The 24571-nt window shown below is 42.3% G+C and overlaps 1 protein-coding gene across 4 annotated transcripts in view; it reads right to left on the reverse strand.

Moving 5' to 3' along the window:
- LOC105206378 (tubulin polyglutamylase TTLL5) overlaps positions 1–24571 on the reverse strand; it is a 144710-nt gene that overhangs the window by 88299 nt on the left and 31840 nt on the right. For 3 of the 4 annotated variants that reach the window (XM_039456866.1, XM_039456865.1, XM_039456868.1), the window contains 2 exons: positions 2897–2971; positions 2696–2819 (listed from right to left, as the gene is read on the reverse strand). In XM_039456866.1, coding sequence (XP_039312800.1) covers positions 2696–2819; positions 2897–2971 — 199 coding nt within the window. Of the gene's footprint in view, positions 1–2695; positions 2820–2896; positions 2972–14954; positions 15085–24571 lie in introns of those variants that run through there. The other variant, XM_039456867.1, reaches the window with a different exon arrangement.

The following is a 24571-nucleotide window of genomic DNA, read 5'->3' on the forward strand; positions in this document are numbered from 1 at the left end:
TTTATTCCAAAAAATTGATATACATATTTGTTTTTTCCTATAGTTAAAGTTGAATAATATTATAATATGTTGTAATAAACCATAAAATAATGTATACTTATTAAATTTAAAACACATTTTTATAAAAACGGCTCATTTACCCACTTTGTTACAAGTTTTCGTTGCACTGAATAAACGTGTTGCTACCGGTATTAATTTAAATACCGGTAAATAAATAGTCAGTCTTTGTCTACTTCCTATGACATATTTTTTAAGCATATATTTTAAACATAAAGCGCGTTTTTAAATGGTAAATTTAAAAGTGGGCCTTATTTAGTTCTGCGCCTTATTCTACTCAAGTACCTTAGAGGTTTTCAAATTATAGAAGTTTGAGTTACTGAGATTCGATAGTAATGATTTTGCTTAAGCTGATAAAGACTAAGTAAAGTCGAAATGTTATACATATAGCATTTAGGAGAATAAATTATTATTGTTAATAATTATTATACATCTAGAATCGGTTGTATTATCGGTCGTTCTTTTTTCTATATTTTTGCTTTTAAAAATTGTTATACATTTTATTTTATTGAAGAAAAATGTTCTAAATCTATTAGTAACAAATTAAAACTAATTACAAAAAAATTAATCATTTTTTTACGTCTATAATTTAACTAATAAATAACTTTTTACTAAATTTTATTATTATAAAAATTATCGATAATTTTTAGCTTAAGCTGATAAGCTTTAGATTAAGTTAAATGAATTAAGCTTTACTTTTTCTTCTGCATGTAATGAGCAATGAAGACAGAATATAGCCGTTTATATATTGACAAATTGATTTCAAAACAGCATTAGGCATGTATATAATATCACTACAAGCATCATGTGACCTGCTGTTTATGAAATAAACAAGATAAACCTGTGCACATTTATCTTGTTTATTTCTAAGGATCAAACACTATATAGGAATCAACAAAATGAAGTCAATTAGCAAGGATAAACAGATGCCAAATACATCTGTTTAAACTAAAATCATCTGACTTCAATAATTGTTACAACAATAAAACGTTTCTGATCGTTTAAAATAAAATACCAAACTAAATCATAAATCAGCCTTATGGAGTTTCCTTCTTTGAAATTTTTGATTTTAACCCATTAAAAAAAAAATACTTTGAATAATTTTAACAATATTTATAATAGAAAATGACAATTAATCACGTCTACAGATATCATTTACACTCAGAGCCTTCTTAGTCCATGATGACATCTATATACATCAGTCAAGAGATTAATTACTTACAAGGGGAGGACCAGGTAAGAGACCCTAGAATTTTGATCCCAATTTTTTTAGTTATTCTGGAAACGAAAAAAAAGTTTACGTCTTCCGGCGTTTCATCGAATAGGCCTTAGTTTCGAAATAGTAAATTTGTGAAAATTGGCCATACCGCGGCGCGCCATATGAGGAGCCTTCCCGCTAACTGTTCTCGCAACCAGTGCAGTCGGCTCCGTGCGTTAGGTGCTTGCTTCACAATCGTAAGATCCGGGTTTGCTCCCGGATGTGTACAATATTTTTTTTTCTTTTTTTTTAAATAAATGTATTTATCTTGATGATATTAATATAGTACGCAAATTTCTAAAATAGAAAATTTAATTTAATATCATTTTCTAAACTTCAATTTAAATTTAATTTAAAGGGAATTTGAATTTAAGTAATAATATTTGAAATAATAAATAGGTAATAATAATAATAATATATAAGTTATTTGAAATGGATAACATATAAAAGCAACGTATCTAAATTTTCAAATTGTTTAAATTTAACACTGGTAAAAGAAGCGGATATTAAATGGTAAATAAACGAGAGGTTTTTAATCCCCTTGCAGGTATGTAGTCGGTTATAAAACCGAAATTCTTTCACGTTTTTATGATGTTTATCATCCAAGTAATTGTTCCTCATCAAAATAATTTAATTTTGTAATAAATCTGCAATACTTAAATAATTAACTTTTGTAATAAAAGTATTTACATTCACATTCACAATCAGATGTTTGTTTATTATTCTTCTTTTATGATTAATTATTTTAAAAACTAGAATTTTAAAATACTGTTAATATTATTTCCAATTAAATTTTAAATTAAATAATTTGAAAATTTAAATACGTTGCCTTTATATGTTATCCATTTCAAATAACATATATTATTATTATTATTACCTATTTATTATTTCAAATATTATTACTTGAATTCAAATTCCCTTCAAATTAAATTTAAATTGAAGTTTAGAAAATGATATTAAATTAAATTTTCTATTTTAGAAATTTGCATACTATATTAATATCATCAAGATAAATAAATACATTTATTAAAAAAAAAGAAAAAAAAATATTGCACACGTCCGGGAGCGAACCCGGATCTTACGATTGTGAAGCAAGCACCTAACGCACGGAGCCGACGGCACTGGTTGCGAGAACAATTACCGGAAAGGCTCATACGGCGCGCCGCGGTATGGCCAATTTTCACGAATTTATTATTTCGAAACTAAGGCCTATTCGATGAAACACCGGGAGACGTAAACTTTTTTTTCGTCTCCAAAATAATTAAAAAAATTGGGATCAAAATCCCAGGGTCTCTCACCTGGTCCTCCCCTTGTTAGCTTTATGTATATAAATCATGTAATATATCTGATAATTTGATTACTATATATTAAAACTTTTACCTCTATTAGGCCGTGTGATTGCAATAGAAGATTGATGAGTCTAGTATCGGTTTGAAAGATTTTATAAGTCATGTGTAGTTGCTTCGCAGGTGGATCTTTTGGTGGCGTGGCTAAAGCAGAACATCTAAAGTATAAACAAAATTAGTTTAAACATTTGAAAAACAAAAAGTCAAGCGCAAATAAATTTTTATATCAACTTACTTAAAGCGTAAAACGGGTGTTTTGCTTCCATTTGGTCCGTTCAATAACCATTCGTTGTTCAGTGTATTCGTTGTCCTATAAATAGACAATAACAAAATATTATGCGTAATTAAAAATGTAATCACCATAGTATTTTCATAAATAAATTTATTATAAAATTGGAGTATTTATATACATAATATAATATGTTTATTTCTATCAGTAACTAAATTAAATTTAAAGAGTTGTATTATATAGGGGAAACCGGGGAAAATCGTTAGACGGGGTAATTCGATAATTGGAAATATCTTTTTATGGGTACATATTAAAAATTTACTTTAAACACTGTAAACACGTCCTAATGTAACGATGTTGCTAATAAAGTTTTGTTGGCAACGGCGTCATATTGAAGTCGTAGTAGTGAAAAGTATGTTTTGCAACAGCCAAACGTGAACAAACAGATTATTCGGAGAGTCTGCTATCAATTTTTGTTGCTAGAAAGACAACAGATTTCATACAGACTCTGCAATATCTGCGGTGTCAGCAAACTGCTGTCAGAAATAGGACAGAAATTGTCGGCATTTAATTCCAGCAGAAATCGAGCAAATAATTTTGATAGGTCTGTTGTCAGATTGGTTGCAGAAATGAAGTATAACCTACGCAACATAATCTGACGGCAGACTGGCAGCAGAAATCGAGTACCGCGTGCTGACAAGACCTGACGTCAGATTAGCGGCAAAAAACGAGCAGGATCTATGCGACAATCTGACAGCAGAATGGCAGCACCACGCGAACACGCCGTGCTGCCAGCACCTAATGTCAGATTGGCAACAGAATTAGACAGAATGTGCAAGACCTGCACAACACAATCTGACGGCAGATTGTCAACACAAATCAAGCACCCCGTACTAACAGGATCTAACATCACGTTGGCAGCAGTAATCAAGCAAACCGTGCTGTTTTGCATATTTTTAAATTGTGACGTCACTCATTACGAATTTATTAAGGGCCTATTTAGACAAATTTGAATAATTGTAAGCATAAATAACATAAAGATGCATAAAGAAACTGATTGATTCATTTTTTTATGCATTTGATTAATTATTGGACCAATCAATTTCTTTACGCATATGTTCTCTCTGTTTCTGTTTGTATTCTATAAGCTGCAATTTCTATTTGCATCTGCCCGCGATTACGTACAGGAATCTTATTTGTATCTATCCGCATTGTATTTGTCGAGATTTCTATCTGTCTGCATATATAAATAATTAAAACCCATTCCTGGCCATAGTCTGACTAACAAAAATAGTCAAAAAAATTGGAACTAGAAATAGGACTAAACATAAAAAAACATTACTGATGTAAAAAGAACTTTTCAAAACTCAATTTTGCAACCAATTAGTATAAACAAATTATTAAAAATTTACTCTAAAAGAGAACTGATTACGCAAATCAATTCTACGGGAAAAATTACTAAAGAAATGTTGCAAAAATAAATTTTGCAACTAATTTATTTATAACAATTAAAAAAACGTTATATGTTTCTTGAGTCATTTTTCTCGTAAAATCAATTGGAATAATCAGTTTTCCTCTACAGTCAATTTTTAGTAATTTGTTTTTAACAATTAGTTGTAAAATTGATTTTTGCAAGCGTGCTTTTTACGTCAATGTTTTTTTATACTCTGGTACTATTTCCAATTGTTGTTTTTTTGACTATATTAGTTTGAGCAGAAACAGGTTTTAATTATTTATATAGTTTATATAAATTATTTTAAAAATATTTAAAACTAAATAATCAAAGGGCTAGTGAGAATGTTTGGGCGATACTCAACACCTAAGTTTCTTCCTGTTCAAATTAGGTTTACTTCAAATATAACTTTTTATTAACAATATCACAAGTATACGATTAGTTCAGTGTTAGCGTATTAGGTTATTGTCCAAAAATCTTAGGTTCAAATCTCGCCCTGTGCGTTTTTAAAAATTGTAAAATAATGCTTAATCGTAATTAGTAAAATAGAACACATGCAAATTAGATTAATCTATAATAAAAATAAGAATTAAATTTGCAAGAAAATTGAAAAAAAAATTTTTTTTATAATAAAAGTTTTTGAATAAAAATGTTTAATTTCTGCTGCCAACGTAACATCAGATCTTGTCAGCACGGGGTGCTCGATTTGTGCTAGCAGTCTGCCGTCAGATTATGTTGCGCATGTCATGTTCGAATTCTACAGCCTATCTGGCGTCATGTGCTGGCAGCACAGCATGCTCGCCTGGTGCTATCATTTTACTGACATAGAATATCAACAGGTTCTGTCACCAGAATATAAGCAGAATTTGAGATCAGTTGAGTTCAGTCTGCCAACACGTCTTGATTGAATCTACCGTCAGCCTGCCGACACAGATGATAACATTTTATTGACTGGGAATCAAAGTAATTTCTGATAGCCAGGATTTCTTCGAAATTTATGTAAGATAATAAGGTTTTTTTGAAAACTTTGAATGTATCGTATCCAGTTGAATGTATTTGAAACATTTCGTGTATACTTTTTGCTGTGTGATGTCTATTTTTGTCGATCATACGCAATAATGCGCACAGTTCATGTTGGTGCTATTTGTAAACTCCGGGGCGATTCGTTAATACTGGTTGCAGCGCCTATGGGTAACCCTAACCTTACGTTGACTGCATTACGAACGTCTACGCTACGCAGAGTTAAGCATTGAGATAAACTAAAGTTCTTCATTGATTTAGTTCAAACTTGATAATATTGTGTATTTTAGTAGATAGAACATGAATATAAATATAAAATCGTTGCTCTTAAGTAGGTAAAAAGTTATAAAGCGATAAAGATTGACACTTGTAAGGTTAGGAAATCTGTCACACCAATAGCATAAAAAGACGTGACAAATGCGAACGTGTATGTTTGCATTTGTTTTTTGTATATCTATATCCTTTTTTAAATAAAAAAAGTTTTAACAACAGTTTTTTTACAGTCTTTCAACTTAAAACACAAATTTTGGGATATTCTCGGACTCGTTACAAATTACCCCGGACTTGGGGCTATTCGTAATTCTTGGCATTGGTCGACATTTTCATATGTATTTCAAAGGAAGTATACTTCCATGTTCTATCTATACCGGATTGTGAAGGAGAAGGTTCAACCTTTTAAACCGTCCCATGTTTTTTTTTAATGAATATAGAACTCAGGAGACACAAAAAAGGTCTAACGAATAGCCCCGGTCTCCCTTATACAGTAACAAAAAAATTTCCAGTCCTTTCACATTTCATGTGCAATAATATTGAAAGAATTTTGCAAAATCTTATAAAATTTAATAGAAAAGTTTCTAACATTTACATATAGTAAATTTGAAAACATATCTAAGCAAAATAAAAAGTTATCATGACAAAATAATATCAAAACAACATTAAAATAATTCTAGAATAAATACAAATTAAACAAGAATGCCTTTTACGGTTGCAGCTAGGTCTTCGTGCTTATATTGTTTGTGTGATTTTATATACTTTCCTCAAGTTCAATGAACTGCGCGCCAAATTAATTTTCAGTTATAAAAAGTCATAACATAATTCCAAATTAAACAAAATTAAATAATATCATGTATTATTAAATATTAACCCTTTTCCCCTCTGAAAAAACTGTAAAGAAATTATTGCGTTCTAGAATAATTATTAATGCCCGATTGTTTCAGTGTCCAATCACAAAAATTTACCTAACAGTTAAATTTACTTAATACTTATCAAAAGGTGGAACAACCGGGCTTAAGTAACTTTTCAATCATGATTCAAATATATCATCTTGACTTTGTGACTTATTGTTTTATTTGAGTAACGGCTTGTAATAATACCAAAGCAATAAATTGATACAATTACATGTGTTTTGTATAATTGGTCTATTTGGTAATTAAACGTTTATTATAATTCCTTTTCACGCCCAGAGTTTTTACATTGTCCCAGCTAGTTTTATTCACAACTTTTATCTAGTAAACAAAATTGGATAGCACGGTTGGGGACCTAAGTTGAGCTAGGACTCCTTGTATACGGTGAGCTGCGGCAAATAGTGCGGTGATCAATGAGAAATCAGGCACGGCAGATTTCGGCAGGCCGCACTGCACTGCGTTGGGATAAAAATATTTTAAATTTTTCTCGCACTGTCGCATGCCGTTCGACTAGAATCGGCAACTGTGGGAGATTTTCGGGGTTTAATGAAAATTGTTAAATGTTTACTAAAGACGATTTGTAAGTTATTGTCGTACGAAGCAAACCATCAAGCATGGAATTCAATGAAAATTTATCTAACACGGAATATAATTCTAAAATCTTAATGGTTTTCATTTTAGGATATACTGCATAATAATATAGTTCCATATTTCTATATCTTACCCCTCTAATTTTTACAGTTGCAACAAATGTAAATATTTTTCAATAAAAATAAATATTTCCATACTAAATAAATTGCATAAATAATTACGCCGTGTCCTCAAAAATATATAGAATAAATCCGTATTAATAAATTAAAAAATTATACGTCTAATATTATATATATAATTATTAAATCTTTGACACGCACACGCACACGCGACTCGCGCACTCGCGCGCGCACGCACGCGCGCCACACACACATACACATGTGTACACAGGGTGTCCGGGAACTAGGAAATCTATCGCTTTAAGAACATAAAAGAGATAAAAAGGAACAAAAATGTCCTATATTATTTTGCGATACTCGTTATAATTATCGAATTATAAAATAAAACGTTTAAGCCAATGTGCGGTGACGCCGCGCTATCGTGCTTAGCTCGTAGGCAACGGCGCGCGGCGGGAAAGCTGACGCATCGTTGTCTGAATTGGTACGGCGCGACGGTCTGAATTTGCCGCACCGCGTGTACATACACTGCAAAAATCAAATGTGTTATTTTAGCTAAAGCTTCTCCTTACACATTTGATAAATAACACATTTGATTTTTGCAGTGTATGTACACGCGGTGCGGCAGATTCAGACCATCGCACCGTGCAAATTCAAACAACGACGCGTTACCTGTTTCGCCGCGCGCCGTTGCTTCGTTCTTGTGCGCTCTCTCTCTCTCTCGCTCTCTCTCTCTCCGTGCATGGCGTACCTGATGCGAACGTTCGCAAGCGATAGCATATTATTCCTAAGTTTTATTTGGTAAGATTAATCTATTTTCTAATCAATCCTCCGGGATCATTTGTGATGTTAGCTCCGATACCTATACCCATATTCGCGTAGACTCTACTACTCTTGTACAGTAGGCCTATAAGTTCCCGAGAGCTAACCTCGAATCATAGCTATCGAGGCTCGAGTTGTAAACACGCGATCACGTACTCGTGGGTTTATTTGTCTTAGCGATTTTAATAAAGCAAAACTATTTTATTTAAAACCTAGCTGCTTAAACATTCATTATAACTCTCCATTTCCCGCCAGTCGGAATACGCCAGTGATTAGCCACCACGACAACGCAGTAGCCACAGGCTCAAACGTTTTATTTTATAACTTGATAATTATAACGAAAATCGTAAAATGGTATAGAACTTTTTTGTGACCTTTCATCTCCTCTATGTTCTCAAAGCTGTAAGTTCTGTAGCTCCTGGACAACCTGTATGTGTGTGCGCGCGCGCGCGTGTGTCCGTGTGTGTGTGTGTGTGTGTGTGTGTGTGCTTGCGTGCTTGCGTGCGTGCGTGCGTGCGTGCGTGCGTGCGTGCGTGCGTGCGTGCGTGCGTGCGTGCGTGCGTGCGTGCGTGCGTGTGCGTGCGTGCGTGCGTGCGTGCGTGCGTGCGTGCGTGCGTGCGTGCGTGCGTGCGTGCGTGCGTGCGTGCGTGCGTGCGTGCGTGCGTGCGTGCGTGCGTGCGTGCGTGCGTGCGTGCGTGCGTGCGTGCGTGCGTGCGTGCGTGCGTGCGTGCGTGCGTGCGTGCGTGCGTGTGTGTGTGTGTGTGTGTGTGAGAAACAATCCCGCTTTGCGCACGGGCGGTGATAACGGTGGCGAGAGCGCAAAGTATCGCAGGGAGAGAATTGATTTCGTACGCGGTGTTATTTCGGTAAAATAAATTGGATTTATTGCAGAAATTAATTACAAAAGAAAATAAAGAACAAAAAATAAAAAAAGTAATGAACGCAATATAAAAAAGCAACAATAAAAAAATAATAATACAATGTAATATAAATGTAATATAAATGTAATATAAAAGGAAAAAATAAAAGTAATAAAAAATAATAACGCATTGTATCAAGAGACGAACAAACGGGAAACAGACGGACAATTCGCGGAACTATTTACAGACATTCGGGGATTTAAACCCGACCTATTTACAAAGACAGGTGCCTAGTGCACGGTCTAGCGGCGTCCTGCGCGCGTACCGACGTTCGAGAAAGAGACTGACTGAGCGTTTATTAATATTCTAGGGCATAGCCCTCTAAGAATAAATACAGGAAATAGTATCGAGATAGAGTACAATGTAGATAACAAAAATAAACCAAAATGAAGAGAAAAAACAGTTGAAGTAAAGATACGGATAAACTTAAAATAGACAAGACTTAAAGTAAAGAGATAAAGTAAGAATATAATATAAAATATAAAAAATATAAAATATAATAGCAAACTTAAAGAAAAAAATCGCACTTGTGTAAGAAGAGGTAGCGTCTGTACGCAGGGACAGAGGAGAAACGCAATAGGAATGAGAGCAAAAGAACTCAAAATAGAATGGAAATAGAGAAATGAACGCCAAGAAAGAGGAAGTCAGATGAGATGTGCTTGAGGAGGAATGCGAAAGGTTGCGATGTGAGCGAAGCAAGACAAATAATTATTTTTGGCCTCGACCAGGCGCGATTTCGCCAAGTTTCTGAGAGACCGGAACCTTTCCCATTGACCGGGGGAGGGGTGTAGGAGGAAGGATCTTCTGGCAGCGTCTCTCTGCCAGAGAAGAGACCTGACTTGGTGGTTCAGCCAAGGAGCAGGGGGCTTATTTGCTACGAATGTTTTGTAAGGCAGGTGGTCAATGAGTCATTGATAAAAGAGTAGATAAGATCGACCTTACGATCCAAGCAGCTAGCAGAATTGACAGCAGGCCAATCTTGAGAGAGGAGAGAAGAAAAAAAGTCATCTGAATTGAATAGGGAATAATCTCTAATTCGGATCACGCGAGGTGGAATCCTATAGATAGAGAAGTCCAGAGTGACTTTGATGAGATCGTGGTTTGATAGAAAAGAGATTGGAAACTGCTGAAAATTCTTAACTAGATTCTTATCATTGACTAGACAGTGGTCGATTCTGGAATGTGATGAGGAAGTGTGGTGGGTGTCGGAAAAAGGAACTATATGAAGGTTGTGAGAGGAGCTAAAGTCGAGAAGGAAATCGGAGTCATGAGAAGGACGATTGAGGTCGATATTAAAATCCCCAATGATAATAGCGTTGTGAAAGAGAGATAGAGTCTTTCAAACTCGGATAGGAAGATTGATAGATGTCCGAGCTTTGGAGGTCAATAGACTATGGCGAGCAGGAAGGGGCGACAGCAAAGAGGAGAGATACGGAGGATTAAGTATTCCGGCAGAGCACTATAGAGCGCCGGCGATGAAGCGAGAATCTCGGCACTGATGCCGCGACGTACGTACACCCCAACGCCTCCTCCCCCCTTGCCCTCCCTGTCTCTGCGAATTATGTAATATCCTGGAAGCTGGACAAAACTGTCTGGCGCGTGCGGCTTCAACCAGGTTTCAGAGAGAGCAATGAGGTCACTTCGACCGAAAAAACCGGCAAATTCGGAGAAGTGGGGAAGGAGGGATTGGCAATTAACATGGCATATGCGCAAGGGCCCCGAACGTCCGGAGAGAGGGGGGGCAAAGCCTCATTTAGTGCGTTTTGAAGGAGCCTTGGGAATAGCCCCACGACTCAAGTCACGGAACACCGTCGCACGATTCGCGTTAGCGCCAGCGACAGCGGCAGCATCAGCCGTCCCCATCCGGGGAGGAGCGGCGGCGAGGCCGTGCGCCGAATCGCGAAGGTCACGCGATAACCCGCAGAAGGACGAAGAGGGCAGAGGGGCACCGGTCAAAAGTGCGGAAAGGTGTTCGCTTCCCCGCAGTCTGATAGGCGAGGTATCGAGATGTCTCCTAACAAACACGCGTCCGTTGCGCACCCAAGCACGGTGCAGACGACCCGCACCAACCGCACCCCTGGCAGCCGCAAAAGTCCCCCGGGTGGAGGAGAGACGCTCGTTGATGTCGATGGTCTCGGGGAGGAGACCGGGAACCGACGAACCATCGAGCCTTCCGTGTGAACGCTTTCCTGCAAGAATCCGATCGCGGACCTCGCGCGAGGAAAGCCTGACCACGAGCGGACGGGGGCGATCCCCCTTGGCAGGGATGCGAAAGCAACCCACGATATGATCGAGGCCGACCTCGACGCCGAGAGCAAGTGTAATGTTGCGGAGAATTGTTTTAAGGTTCTCGGAGGGGGTTTCAATCACCTCGAATAAAATAAGCTCAGAGCTCCTATTGACCTGCTCAAGGGCGTCGAGGCGGGACTCGAGCATTCGCACATCGACATTGGTGGCGGCGGGCACGGTACACGTCTCCAGCGCGGCGACGCGAGCGTCAAGATTCACCTGCTGTTGCCGCAGCTCAGCAAGTGAGGATGTGAGTGCTTCAGAGGTGGCGGACATCCTAGTCTCGAGGGCAGCCAGCTGGGGACCGATCGAGGAAAGATCCTGTAGTTGAGATTTGATGGTGGGTAAATCCCGCAGCTGGGTCTCGATGACGGTCATCTTTGCAAGCAGCGAGGCAACCATAGCTTCGAGAGGATCAGTTTCCGATGTGACCCGGGCAGTAACGTTATCGGAGGGAGTCGAGCAACCGGCAGGCAGAGCAGGACCGATGGAAGGCCTTAAGAAGCTCTGTCCTTTGCAGGCAGGACAAGAAAGAACCGCCGGCGCGGTGCCGCATGTCGACCCGGGAAGCGCAGCCACACATTCTTCATGGTAATAATGTCATCCGGCCAATGCGCTCGCATTGAAACGCGTCAGCCGCGGAGATAAACTTCTTACAGATACCGCAAGCGTGCGTCATGATTAGACGGCGGATCCGGAACAGCCAATCAGGGGAAGGGCAGCCGTGGATGCGTGTCGGAACGCCGAGAGGTCGCAGCCGTAGCAGTTTAGGAACGCCGGCTCACAGAGAGGTCCCAGCCACAGTAGTCTCGGAACGCAAAGCGAACGGACCGGCCCGCAGCACAAGCGCGGAGTGACAGAGGGCCAGCTCAGGAGAAGAGGTTAGAAAACCGAAAGCAGCACTTCATTCAGCAAGAGGAAAGCTAAGACGGCCCGGATGCACTCACCACAAAAGCAGGAGTCAAGCAGAAGAGGCCTTGACCAAGCAAACTGCAACAGGCAGCCCCGCAGGGCAAAAGGCGGCAGAAAAGAAGCGAGAAAATAGCGAAGCAGAAGCAAAGCGTTGTCGCAGGTACTCACGTGATCAGAGAGGAGCCGAGAGACAGAGAGAGAGAGAGAGAGAGAGAGAATGAGAGAAAGAGAGAGACACAGAGAAAGAGAGGTTGATTGATTGATTAAGCGTTTATTGAAGTTCTAAGGCTGTAGTCCTCTAAAAATTTCAGACGACAAAAATAATTCAGTGACAAAAATCAGACGACACACACACACACACACACACACACACACACACACACACACACACACACACACACACACACACACACACACACACACACACACACACACACACACACACACACACACACACACACACACACACGCACGCACGCACGCACACACACACACACACGCACACACACACACACACACAAAAATCAAGAGCAGAGTTAACAAATAGTGATACTAACAAAAAAGTAATAAGAATACAGATATTGATAAAGAAAAGGTAATAGTAATTACAGTAAAAAAAAATAAACCAAATGAAAATAAAAATAAAATAAAATAAAATAAGAATCAACTAAAAATACAAATAAAAATAAAAATGCAAAATATTAGGAGTATAAATAAGTTTCCGCCGTTTCACAAAACATGGCGCCACTAGTATGTTATGGTTGAAATTGTCTGTTGTAAAACGTTATATCGTAAGGTTGAACATCTGGCAACAACATAACCTTAAAATATTAGCGATTTTGTATCAGCATCATATATCTTTTTTCGTGCGAAAATGTCGAGTTTTGAGCCGAATAAACGTCATTTGCGGAAGCTTTTGATTTACTTCTTTAATTTGAAGAAATCTGCAGCCGAGGCGCATCGATTGCTTGTAGAAGCATATGGCAAGGCTGCCTTAAGTGAGAGAAGTTGCCGTGAGTGGTTTCACAAGTTTAAGAACGGCGAATTTGACGTCGAAGACAAAGAACGTAGCGAAAGGCCGAAAGTGTACGAAGACGCGGAATTGGAAACATTATTAGATGAAGATTTGTGCCAAACGCAAGAAGCACTTGCACTTACATTAGGAGTGATTCAACCAGCAATTTCACATCGCTTAAAATCAGTGTGAATGATTCAAAAACAAGGAAACTGGGTTCCATATGAACTGAAGCCGAGAAACGTTGAACGCCGATTTTTCACATGTGAAATGCTGCTTGCCAGGCATAAACAAAAGTGTTTTTTGCATCGTATAGTTACTGGTGATGAAAAATGGATCCACTACGATAATCCAAAGAAGAAGAAATCATGGGGACCACCTGGCCATGCTTCAACATCGACAGCCAAGCCGAACATTCATGGAAAAAAGCTCATGTTGTGTATTTGGTGGGATCAGCTTGGTGTCGTGTATTATGAGTTGCTCAAACCGAATGAAACCATTACTGAGGCTCTCTACTGAACACAATTGATGAGATTGAGCCGAGTACTCAAGGAAAAACGTGCCCATTACTACTCCAGACACGACAAAGTTATTCTTCTGCATGAATAATGCTCGTCCACATGTTGCGGCGCTAATCAAAACCTACCTGGAAACACAATTGGGAAGTTTTATCCCACCCGCCGTATTCACCAGACATTGCTCCTTCTGATTACTACCTGTTTCGATCGATGGCGCATGGCCTGTCCGAGCAACACTTCACATTATATAAAGATACAAAAAATTGGGTCGATTTGTGGATAGCTTCAAAAGATGAAGCATTCTTCCGACGCGGTATCCGTATATTGCCTAAAGGTGGGAAAAAGTAGTGGCTAGCGATGGACAATACTTTGAATAAAACATTAGGTACCGTTCTTTTACAATAAATGCCCAATTTTTGATAAAAAACGGCGGAAACTTATTTATTCTCCTAATAGAAATTTTATAAACTACATTGGAGAAGCATAAGAAACAACAAAATTATAAATACATAGCAAACATAATAATTATAATGCTGAAACAGTAGACTCTATGAGGGAGATCAAAGAACAAAGATAAACCTATCTGAGTAGTGCGTGTTATGCAAGAGGTAACACGGGGTCAGTTGCAGGGCAGAGACGGAAACCCAACACCGCGCCCACGGCGTCTTAAGTGGTCGAAGAGCGTGCGTTTGAACGCATTGATCGAGGTGGCTCTCCTGGTGACAGGAGAGGGCATTTCACAAGGTGCAAGCGACTGAGCGGAAGGAGTTTTGGTACGTGGAAGTCCTGCAAAAGGGGTCGAGAGAAGCTGAAGGTCGAGAGCAGCTGAAGGTAAGGAGCGTAGGTGTGACAAAGAGTAATGGAGAGGACGAAGATTTTCGAGAAGGTACGGGGGGGGGAGAAGGTGAAGATGATAGTGAAAAAAAGACAACAAATAAGGTACTCCCTCCTCTCATCAGCATTCAGCCACCCCAGTTTGTCGTAGTAATCTAAAATGTGCTCATCTCTACGAAGGCCGTAAATAAACCTTATGCAGAAATTCATCAGTCGCCTGATTTTTAATCGTTATTGCCCGGTGAGATCAGTGAAAAGGGCCGCACAATAATCAAAAACAGGAAAAATGAATGCGGACACAAACCGCATGCGGAGACGTAGGGTGAGGCCATTATTAAAAGATTTTAATCGCCACAGAATGCCGTTTACGCGGCTCAAAATGCCTCGTACCTGTTTAGCCCAGTTGAAGGTGTTGTTAAGAGAAATTCCGAGATTGGTAGCCTTGTTTGTGACCTCAATCTGGACTCCATTGAAATGCAGTTGAATGCGGGATAGAGGGAGGCTGTTGACACATCTCGCGCTCCCTAAGAGCATCGCCTTCGTTTTGTTGCTGTTGAGTGTTAAGAGGTTGTTAGAGACCTAAGACTCTATCTCGGCGATGTCATCTCTGACTAGCCTCAGGGCAGCATCGAGATCAGAGGGTAAGAAATGAATATAGATTTGGAGATCGTCAGCATAGAGGATGTGTTTACAGTACCTGAACGAGTGTCTGAGGTCGTCAATGAAGATGGAAAATAAGAGAGGACCAAGCACCGATCCCTGAAGAACTCCTGCGCTAACTGGTACCCATAACGAGAAAGAACCATCAGGACCCTTCACTCTCTGATAGCGACCCGTGAGGTACGATTCTACCCATTGACGGGCAGAGAAGAATAAGCGGAAGGATTCCAGCTTTCGCAGTAGGAGACGGTGGGAGACAGAGTCGAAGGCTTTTGTAAAGTCAAATAAGACCAGCAAGGTGACCTTTCGCTGATCGACGGTCAGTCTAACGTCATCCATCAACTTGAGTAAAGCAGTCTGTGTACTGTTCCCTCTCCAAAAGCCGGTTTGAAGAGGATCAAGGAAATCAGAGCGCTGCAGATGGAAAGAGAGCTGCTCAAATGCCATGCGTTCAAGCACTTTTGACAGGAAACAGAGCAAGAAAATTGGGCAAAAATAGGAAGGTTGAGAGGGATGTTTAGTTTTGGGAAGCGGGATTATGTGGGAGAGTTTCCAAGAAGAGGAAAAAGTGGAGGTAGTAAAGGAAAAGTTGAGTATATCAAGGATAGTGGAGAAGGTGACAGAAAGGCTATGAAGGATAAGGCATCGGTTGAGTCCGTCAGGTCCGGTAGAGTTGGAGGAGCTGTTGCATAAAGCGCGTGACAGGACATCCGGTGTAATGTAGAGAAAGTAGAAAATCGGATAGAAACAAGGAAGAAGGAAGAGGGGGAGGATAAGAATTAGATGGGTCAAGGGCGGGGAGGGGAGAAATCGTGCGTAGGACCGAAAGAGGCGCAAGATATGAGATGAGCGAAAAAGAAAAAAGTGTTAAGGTCGTGCAGAGGAAGGTCGTGCTGTGGTTGTTGTGCTTTGGATTTAGCGAGACCTAAAGCGTGCAATTCGGACCAAAGGCGCGCGGTGCTTTTCACCGAGCAGAGCCGTTGTTTGAGGTATCTATTCTTAGCTGCAAGCAGCTCGGACTTAGCTCGATTCCGCAGCGACCGGAAGATCTCCCGCCGCGCAAAAGATGAAGCACGTAAGTAGGCTCTCCTGGCAGCATCTCGCTTTCGCAAGAGCAGGCAAATAGAATCATTGATCCAAGGGGCGGGTGGTCTCCTTGCAGTGAATGTCATAAGCGGGATCATTGTGTCACGGGTGGTAGTAATGAATAGATGCAGCAAGGAGATCATATCGTCTATGTGAGGTAGGTAGGTAGAGGATAGCGCGCCAGCCAAAAGATAGTAGAAAATTGCAGAAATTTTGAGGATCAAAACCGGAGTAGTCGCGAACGCTGACGATGCGAGGTGGAAGACGATGAGAAAATCGAGTGAGACTTGAATGAGGTTGTGATTGGAAAGAAAAGAAACAGGAAGCTGATTGTAAGATGACGAGGGAAAGATTGCTGACGATGCCATGCTCAATTCGGGTGAGATGATGAGGTGTGGTGAGTGTTGCCGAAAGGAATTACAAAAAGATGATTGCTGGTACAGAAGTCCAGCAAGGAATCCGAGTCGTGGGAAAGACGATTTAGATCAATATTGAAGTCGCCGATTACAACGGCTTCCTAAAAGAATGGCAGAAGTCCTTCGAAGTCGGCCCGAAACAAGGAGAGGTGGCCAAGTTTGGGAGAACAATACACGACAGCGAGGAAGAAAGGTCGGCAGTTCTGCGGAGAGATACAAAGCAGAAGATACTCCGGCTGTTCGCAATAGAGCTCAGGTAAAGACGCTAGGATTGTGGCACCAATACCGTCACGCATGTAGAGGCCGACCCCCCTCCCACCTCTTCCATCGCGGTCAAGTCTAACAAATTGATAGTCGTGGAGGTAAACAAAGCTGTCGGGGACATAGGGTTTTAACCATGTCTCCGACATGGCAATTATGTCGAATGAGCCGCGGTAAAAAAAATCGAAAAATTCCGCAAAGTGGGGGAAAAGTGATTGACAGTTCACGTGGTAAAGAGACAAACCCCCGGGTGGCAGGTGAGTCGTCTGACGGCCACGGAGTCACTTATTGTCGGGCTGAGGAACACGAGCTGAGAAAACCTAATTTGCAACGGATTAAGCACTCAGAAGAGGGAGAGGAAGCGCAGGAGCCGTAGGAGTGAGAGTGGAGCGATTGTGCGGCACGGAAGGGCGCGGCAGGGGAGGCAACCTTGCGAGTCGAAGAACCCGCAGTCCCCCCCCCCCCGGGAGCGGTGCGCCAGCAATCAACGCCCGTAAATGTTCACGGTCCCAAAAGCAAATAAAAGGAGTGTCAAGGTGTCAAGTTACGCCTTATGTAGATGAGCCCATTTCTCACCCAAGCGCGGTGAAGACGTCTCTCCCCAACCGCTCGTCTCGCCTCGGCGGCTCGCTCGGCTCGTCTCGCCTCTCTCACGAGAACGAGCGGAGAGACGCTCATTGATGTCAGTAATGCCCGGGAGAAGACCGGGGACGTCGGATCCGTCCAGCCTCCCCTTGGTTCTCTTTCCGCTGATCCACCGGTTGCGGGCATCACATGTGGCCAGTTTAACGATGATGGGACGAGGCCGGCCGCCAGTGGCAAGTATACGGAAACAGGAGGTAATGTGTCCGGAAGCATCCTCCACTCCAATCGCGGAAGCAATTCTAGAGACCGTCTCACGCAGATTCTCCGAAGGCGGTTCCCCAACTCCGAAGATAATCAGTTCCAAGCACAGTTTAGCGCGCTCGAGAGCCTCCAGCCTATTTTCAATCGCTGACACCCCGCGCGATTCAGCGGGTGGACCACGCGCCTCAAGGACATCCATCCGTCGATCGAGGGCAGTCTGTTGCGCCCTGAGGTCTCGAATCAAAGCTGTAAGCGCGTCCAAAGTGGCAGTGAGCCACGCATCAAGAGCAGTTAAGGCTTAATTGGGGAGAGGTCGATGAGTTGTGCCTTAATAGTGGAAAGATCCTACAACTGAGACTCGATGCTCGACATCTTGGAAAGAAGAGAGGAAAAAATGGCATTTGTTGAGCCGGACGTAGGTTCGGGAAAATCGACGTCAGCCGAGGTGCTGGATGCGAGGAAGGCAATCTGACGCCCAAAGCGACAGTGCTCTCCACATAATGGGCAAGAGACGTCATCAGGAGAGGCAGCAGAGCAGGAAGGAAGCTCTAAACACTCCAGATGAAAAGGGTGCTTCGCATCTCGTTTACACTGGACAGCAGCGGCGGCCGACATGAACCTCTTGCAGATCCGACAGATAAGAGGCATCTCGATTGGCTAGAGAGGACTGCGAGGCCGATCCACGATGTGTCGCCGGACGCGCGCGCGACCACGCAACCAGTAAATTTAAGAACGCGCGTAGGTCCCAGTACACCGGCAGCAGAGTTGCCGAACGCTCAGACCGCGCAACTCGCGCAAGCGAGACAGCGCAGGTGCCGAAGAAGATGATTAGACAGAAAGTCCCATAACTTCAATGATCGCGAGAGCCAGAAAACCATGGAAAACACCATGAAAATAGGAGGAGACAATCACCATAGAAAGCGGCGTCAAACGAATAAAAAGCCCTTGACCGATAGTCTGAAAGCAAAGGCCCCAGAAAACAGAAGGCGGCAGAAAAAGTACAAGAAAGCAAAGCAAACAAGTAAACGTCTGAGCAGTACTTACGCGCGCAAAAAGAGAGAGAAAGAGAAAAAGAGAGAGAAAAGAGGGTATTATGGCTGCTGTTGACAATATGACTACTCCTATTGTCAACAGCATGACTACTCCTATGTTAATATGGCAATACATAGTGACCGACAATTGTTATAAGACATTTTCACTTTTGAGCACTTCTAAACTTTCTCAAGGTACACTTTTAATCTTTAATTACATGCACTTCCTCATTATTCTTAAACTTAAATGTATTATCATACGACGGTACCTACACTCGAGTGTTCTTTTGTTACTTAACTTTTTATTCGGCCGTATACATTTCGAGTTATATAAAGTTAAAACATTAACATAGAATTTTATTAATATGGTTTTTTTAAACAAAATTTTTATATCAGAATATTTCTTCGATAAATCAAATGTCATTTTAAAGAGCGTGTTTAGGAACATTAGAGACATAATTCTATGCTTGCTGTTTAATGTTAAACAGGGATAAAATAATATTTTTAATAAAATTTCTAATGGTACTTTTAGAACTTCTGAACGCAGAAAAATCATAAATCGGAAAAATTTTAAACAATAGAAAATTAAAAATATATAATTTTGTAACAAAGCAAATGGCGAATATACGGACAACGCTGGGGAGATGTTAGTTTTAAGCACCCACTTCCCCGGCGCTCATATTGTCACCACCGACAATAAAACTGAAAAGGAGAAAGGGACCTTGATGACCCATTACCCTCACTATTGCAGAATCAAAAAACTAGCCACATCTTTGTGCCAAACAGGGTGAGGTGGGCACCAGGGGAAGAGGCGGGGGTGCCAGGGGAAGAGGCGGGGGTGGGCTGGTGTCCCCCACCCCCGACCTAGGGCAGATCAGGCCCACGAGCCCTGCCGGGTGCGCCCACGTTAGGGCGCACCCGGCGTGACGAATCGGCCAAGACCGACCGGGTCCGGGGGGCTCCGGAAGTATGCTGCACGCGTTCCCGGAGCCCCCTAGCCATGGACCAGGGCAGGACACCCGGAGAGGTTTTAGTGGGTATGTCCCCGTCGACACGTCGTCGGCGGGGAAGAGCCCCACATAACCACCAGGCCTCCCCCGAGACCTGGGGTATGCGGTAACGCATTTCCTCTCCGTTATATATATATAAAAAAAAAAAAAAAAGGTGAGGTGGGCAATTTTATCTTTTAAATCGTATAAATCGCCTGGGAACAATGGAATGTTTTCGATCTTGCTTCATAAGGGCATGGAATACCTGCTGCTACACATAACAAATTTGTACAAACACAGCTTCATACTAGAGTATATCCCTAAGCAGTGGAGGCAGGCTAACTAACGTGGTCTTTATACCAAAAGGGCGTTTTAGTGCTCAACCCAAATCGTAAAGACCAAGCCTCATCTCCTTTATGCTAAAAAGTATGGAAAAAGTGCTGGATTAGTATCTCAGAAATGAGGTGCTGATTCATGCTCCACTCCACAAAAATCAGCATGTTTATCAAAAAGCGAAATCCATCATTACCGCCTTACATCGTCTGGTGAGTAGTATAGAAAGGGTCCACAAGCCAAGGAGATAGCCCTATGTGCCTTCATAGACATAAAGAGTGCTTTTAATAATACGTCGACTCCATCGAGAAAGCGGCCAACGAAAAAAGATTTCCAACTGTTCCAACAAGACATCCAACTGTCACTATCTGGATCAAGGCCATGTTGAGTGAACGAAAGGTCAAAGCCACTGTGACGAGAAAATCTGCAACCATCACCACGGCAAAGGGGTGCCCCCAAGGAGGGGTATTATCACCGATTCTTTGGTCGGTGATTGTGGATGATCTCCTGAACACGCCAAAAACCAATGAATACGAGGTACACGGATATGACAATGATATTGTTACGTCCGACGGTGGCACAAGACACTCACGCGCACTCACGCACAATAAATAATTGAGCAGATTCTTTGAAAGGAACTGAGACGTTTATTAGAACACGCCCGTCACCGAAACGAGGCTCCAGACGTAAGCAACATAACAACAACCGTCGTCAACGAGCGACCGTCAACTCATTACTATCGATTACATAAACTATGCGGTGACACATTACAAATATCGCACGACCGTAACACTGCCCCCCTTCTTTAAAGTTGTCGTCCCGACAACCAAGCTGGAAGGCTTGTTCTTCCAGAGATCATGAAGCTGCGAAACCTCTTCTTCAAAACGGAACCTTCTCGCTTCAATCTTTGCTCGTACAAAACTCTTCATCTTGATTCTTGAGTGCTTCTTTCTTGATTCTTCGGACAAGGGGGGGGGAAATTTACTCTCGAGGACCCAACGCCTTAAAAGCTCCCTATGTCCCCGCCTCGGCATTTGCCCTCAGGCCCTCGGAAAAACCTCGATTCAAAAACCGGGGCGAGGCGGTCTTCTTAAAAAAAGAATTTCGCAGACTTCCCTCTACGCGTCGAAACGGTTCCACCTTGCAAGCCTCCAAACTGAAATAACAAATAAAATCCGACAAGTGCTCAATTCACAAAACATTAGTTTATCTCTCTCTCTCTCTCTCTCACACCCCCCCGATTTTGGAAGAAAAACGATCCTCAGAATCCCCTTCCCCCAAGGCAAGGATTTCTAGAGAAGCACGACGACTTCCTGCTCTACCCTGGGCCTACGCCACAGGTTACCGAGCGTCGCTCGCGTTAACCTCACACCAACACCTTTTTGGAAGAAAAAGAAAACCTTAGATCGTCACAACTTCCAACAGACAAGAATCTTCAAAACAAAACATAGCACTTCAGACCAAAATCAACGATCTTCTGCTCTACCCTGGGCTTTTGCCACAGGTTACTGAGCATCGTCCTCTCCTGCAAACTAGAAGAAAAAGAATCGAAACTCATTTTAAACTCTTAACGAAAGAACGACTGTTAAGAATTTATTTCTCTCAAGGTGAGGATTTCCAGGGAGGTTTAACGACTTCTACCCTGGGCCCCTGCCGCAGGTTATCGAGCGACGTCAGTGTCACTCCCAAACCAGCACCTTTTTGGAAGAAAAAGAAATCCTAGATTCTCTTCTGTTTTATCCCAGCTTTTGCCACGGGTAACCGAGCATCGTCCTCCGCGATTCAGACCAAAATGACGACCCACTGCTCTACCCTGGGCTCTTGCCACAGGTTACCGAGCGTCGTCCGCGTCTGCAATCGCCATCTACTCGACGATCTCCTGCTCTACCCTGGGCTCCTGCCACAGGTTACCGAGCGTCGTCCACTTCTGAAATCAAAACTCACTTGACGACCTTCTGCTCTACCCTGGACTCCTGCCACAGGTTACCGAGCGTCGTCCACTTCTGAAATCAAAACTCACTTGACGACCTTCTGCTCTACCCTGGGCTCCTGCCACAAGTTACCGAGCGTCGTCCACTTCTGAAATCAGAATTCACTCGACGACCTCCTGCTCTCATCCGGGCCTCTGCTACGGGAAGCTAAACACTGCTAACCAAACCTAAACACCGTTCGCTGCAAATTCATTCTCTTAAATTTAACCAAGAAATTCTAAAAAGAATCGAAATTCATTCTCGGTTTCCGAAGAAAAAAAACGATTCCCCGAACCCGTCCTCCAAGGCGTGGACTTTCGGAGAAGCACGACGACTTTCTGCTCTACCCCGGACTCCTGCCACGGGTTACCAAGCGCCGCCCGTGTCATTCCCAATCCAATGCCCTCCAGGAAGAAAAAGGAACGATAGAACGTCTCCCTCCGCCCCGAGATGAAATTTCAATTTCGAAAAGAAGAAATCCTAAATCTAAAACCGTAATTCTTCCTCTCACTCTCCCTCTCTCTCTCTCTCTCTCTCTCTCTCTCTCTCTCTCTCTCCTCTCTCTCTCTCTCTCTAGGGAATTTTAAGAGGAAACGACACGCCATGCGTCAATTTCACTCTCAAGAGGCATATCATTTTGCACACTCGCATTCCCGATTAAATTCGCGGCATTATCATTAGAAAGACTTAGCTGGTTTTCCCGAAGATGCCGAAACTCCTCCTCTCGCTGTCGCAAGAGCGTTGCAAGATCTTCCTGTTGCCGTAATTGCAACGCGCGCTCCTCACGCATTTGCCTCAACTCCTTCAACGTCGTCCGGAGAAGCGTCTCCGCGTTCGATGTTTCACTACTAAAATTCTCCAACGTCCGTTCAACGATATCCTCCGTCGTTCGTTCGACGGCATCGCCCGAAGACTGCATGCATGGGCGTTCGTCATCTCGTAGAGATTGCTCCGCAAACGTTGTAGAACGCGTGCACATCCCCTTTCATGGGCTCCGTGATATAAAAGCCATTGCTCGTCGTTCAAATCGGACGAGCCCCCAAATTGTTACGTCCGACGGTGGCACAAGACACTCACGCGCACTCACGCACAATAAATAATTGAGCAGATTCTTTGAAAGGAACTGAGACGTTTATTAGAACACGCCCGTCACCGAAACGAGGCTCCAGACGTAAGCAACATAACAACAACCGTCGTCAACGAGCGACCGTCAACTCATTACTATCGATTACATAAACTATGCGGTGACACATTACAAATATCGCACGACCGTAACAATATAGTCATTACTATCAAGGGGCAGACCCTAGATGCCATTGTATCACACAGAATGCAAAGAGCCCTAAACATCACGCAACAATGGTGTAGACAAAAGGGTCTACGCATCAACCCCAAAAAATTACCATTGTGCCATTCACCAGAAGAAGGAAGCTACACCTCACAGCACCCACAGTGGACGGCACTGTGGTTGGTTTCAAGGCACAGGTCAAATATTTTGAAATTATCCTAAATCAGAAACTAACATGGAACTCCTACTGAAGAAGGTTCAGTCAAAAGCTGCCTTGGCACTCAATACCTGCCATAGACTCCTAGGTAAAAACTGGAGTCTCAAGCCAAAAATGATCTACTGGTCATACACGGCTATAATTAGACCCATGATCACCTATGCAGCCGCTAAATGTTGGCCAAAGACCAAACAGAGAGCAGCGCAACAACAGCTGCAAAGGATTCAAAGGCTTGCATGCCTCAGCATCACGAAGGCAATGAGAACATGCCCCACAGCAGTTATGCAGGTCCTTCTAGACCTGCTGCCCCTCTACCTATAGGTTCAGAAAATAGCCTTCAGCTCGGCAATCCAAATCTTAAACTTTTACAATCCTATATCGATTGGACTGGACATATGAAGATCCTCACAACGGACGGCCTAAGCAACATAGCTCAACTCCCCATGGATGCGATGAAGACAAAATATGTCTTTGCGCACAATTACGAGGTTGTCTACACAGACAAAGAAGCACAGAGAGGGGCCTTTTCAGGAGGGACTCCTTACAGTTGTACACAAATGGCTCCAAAACAGCAACAGGCGCAGCAAAAGCCGCTATCAACGGGTCTAATTGCCATATATCAATCTCCATGGGCGAAGTGCCTTCCATCCTTCAAGCAAAAGTGTTTGTTATAAACTCATGCGCCATAATCAACAGGGAAAAAGGTATAAAACACGCAACTATTGACATTCTAACAGACAGTCGAGCAGCGGTAAAGCTCTTACAGCCCACGCATGCAATTCTGCACTGGTCTGGGAATGCATCTCCAACCTCCAGCTTTTCGCCAGGAACAACCAAGTCACTCTCTGGGTCCTGAGACACAAGAGTATTAGAGGCAATGAGATGGCAGATGAGCTCGCAAGGAAAGAAG

The sequence above is a fragment of the Solenopsis invicta genome, chromosome 13, assembly GCF_016802725.1.
Source record: "Solenopsis invicta isolate M01_SB chromosome 13, UNIL_Sinv_3.0, whole genome shotgun sequence".
NCBI lineage: Eukaryota > Metazoa > Arthropoda > Insecta > Hymenoptera > Formicidae > Solenopsis > Solenopsis invicta.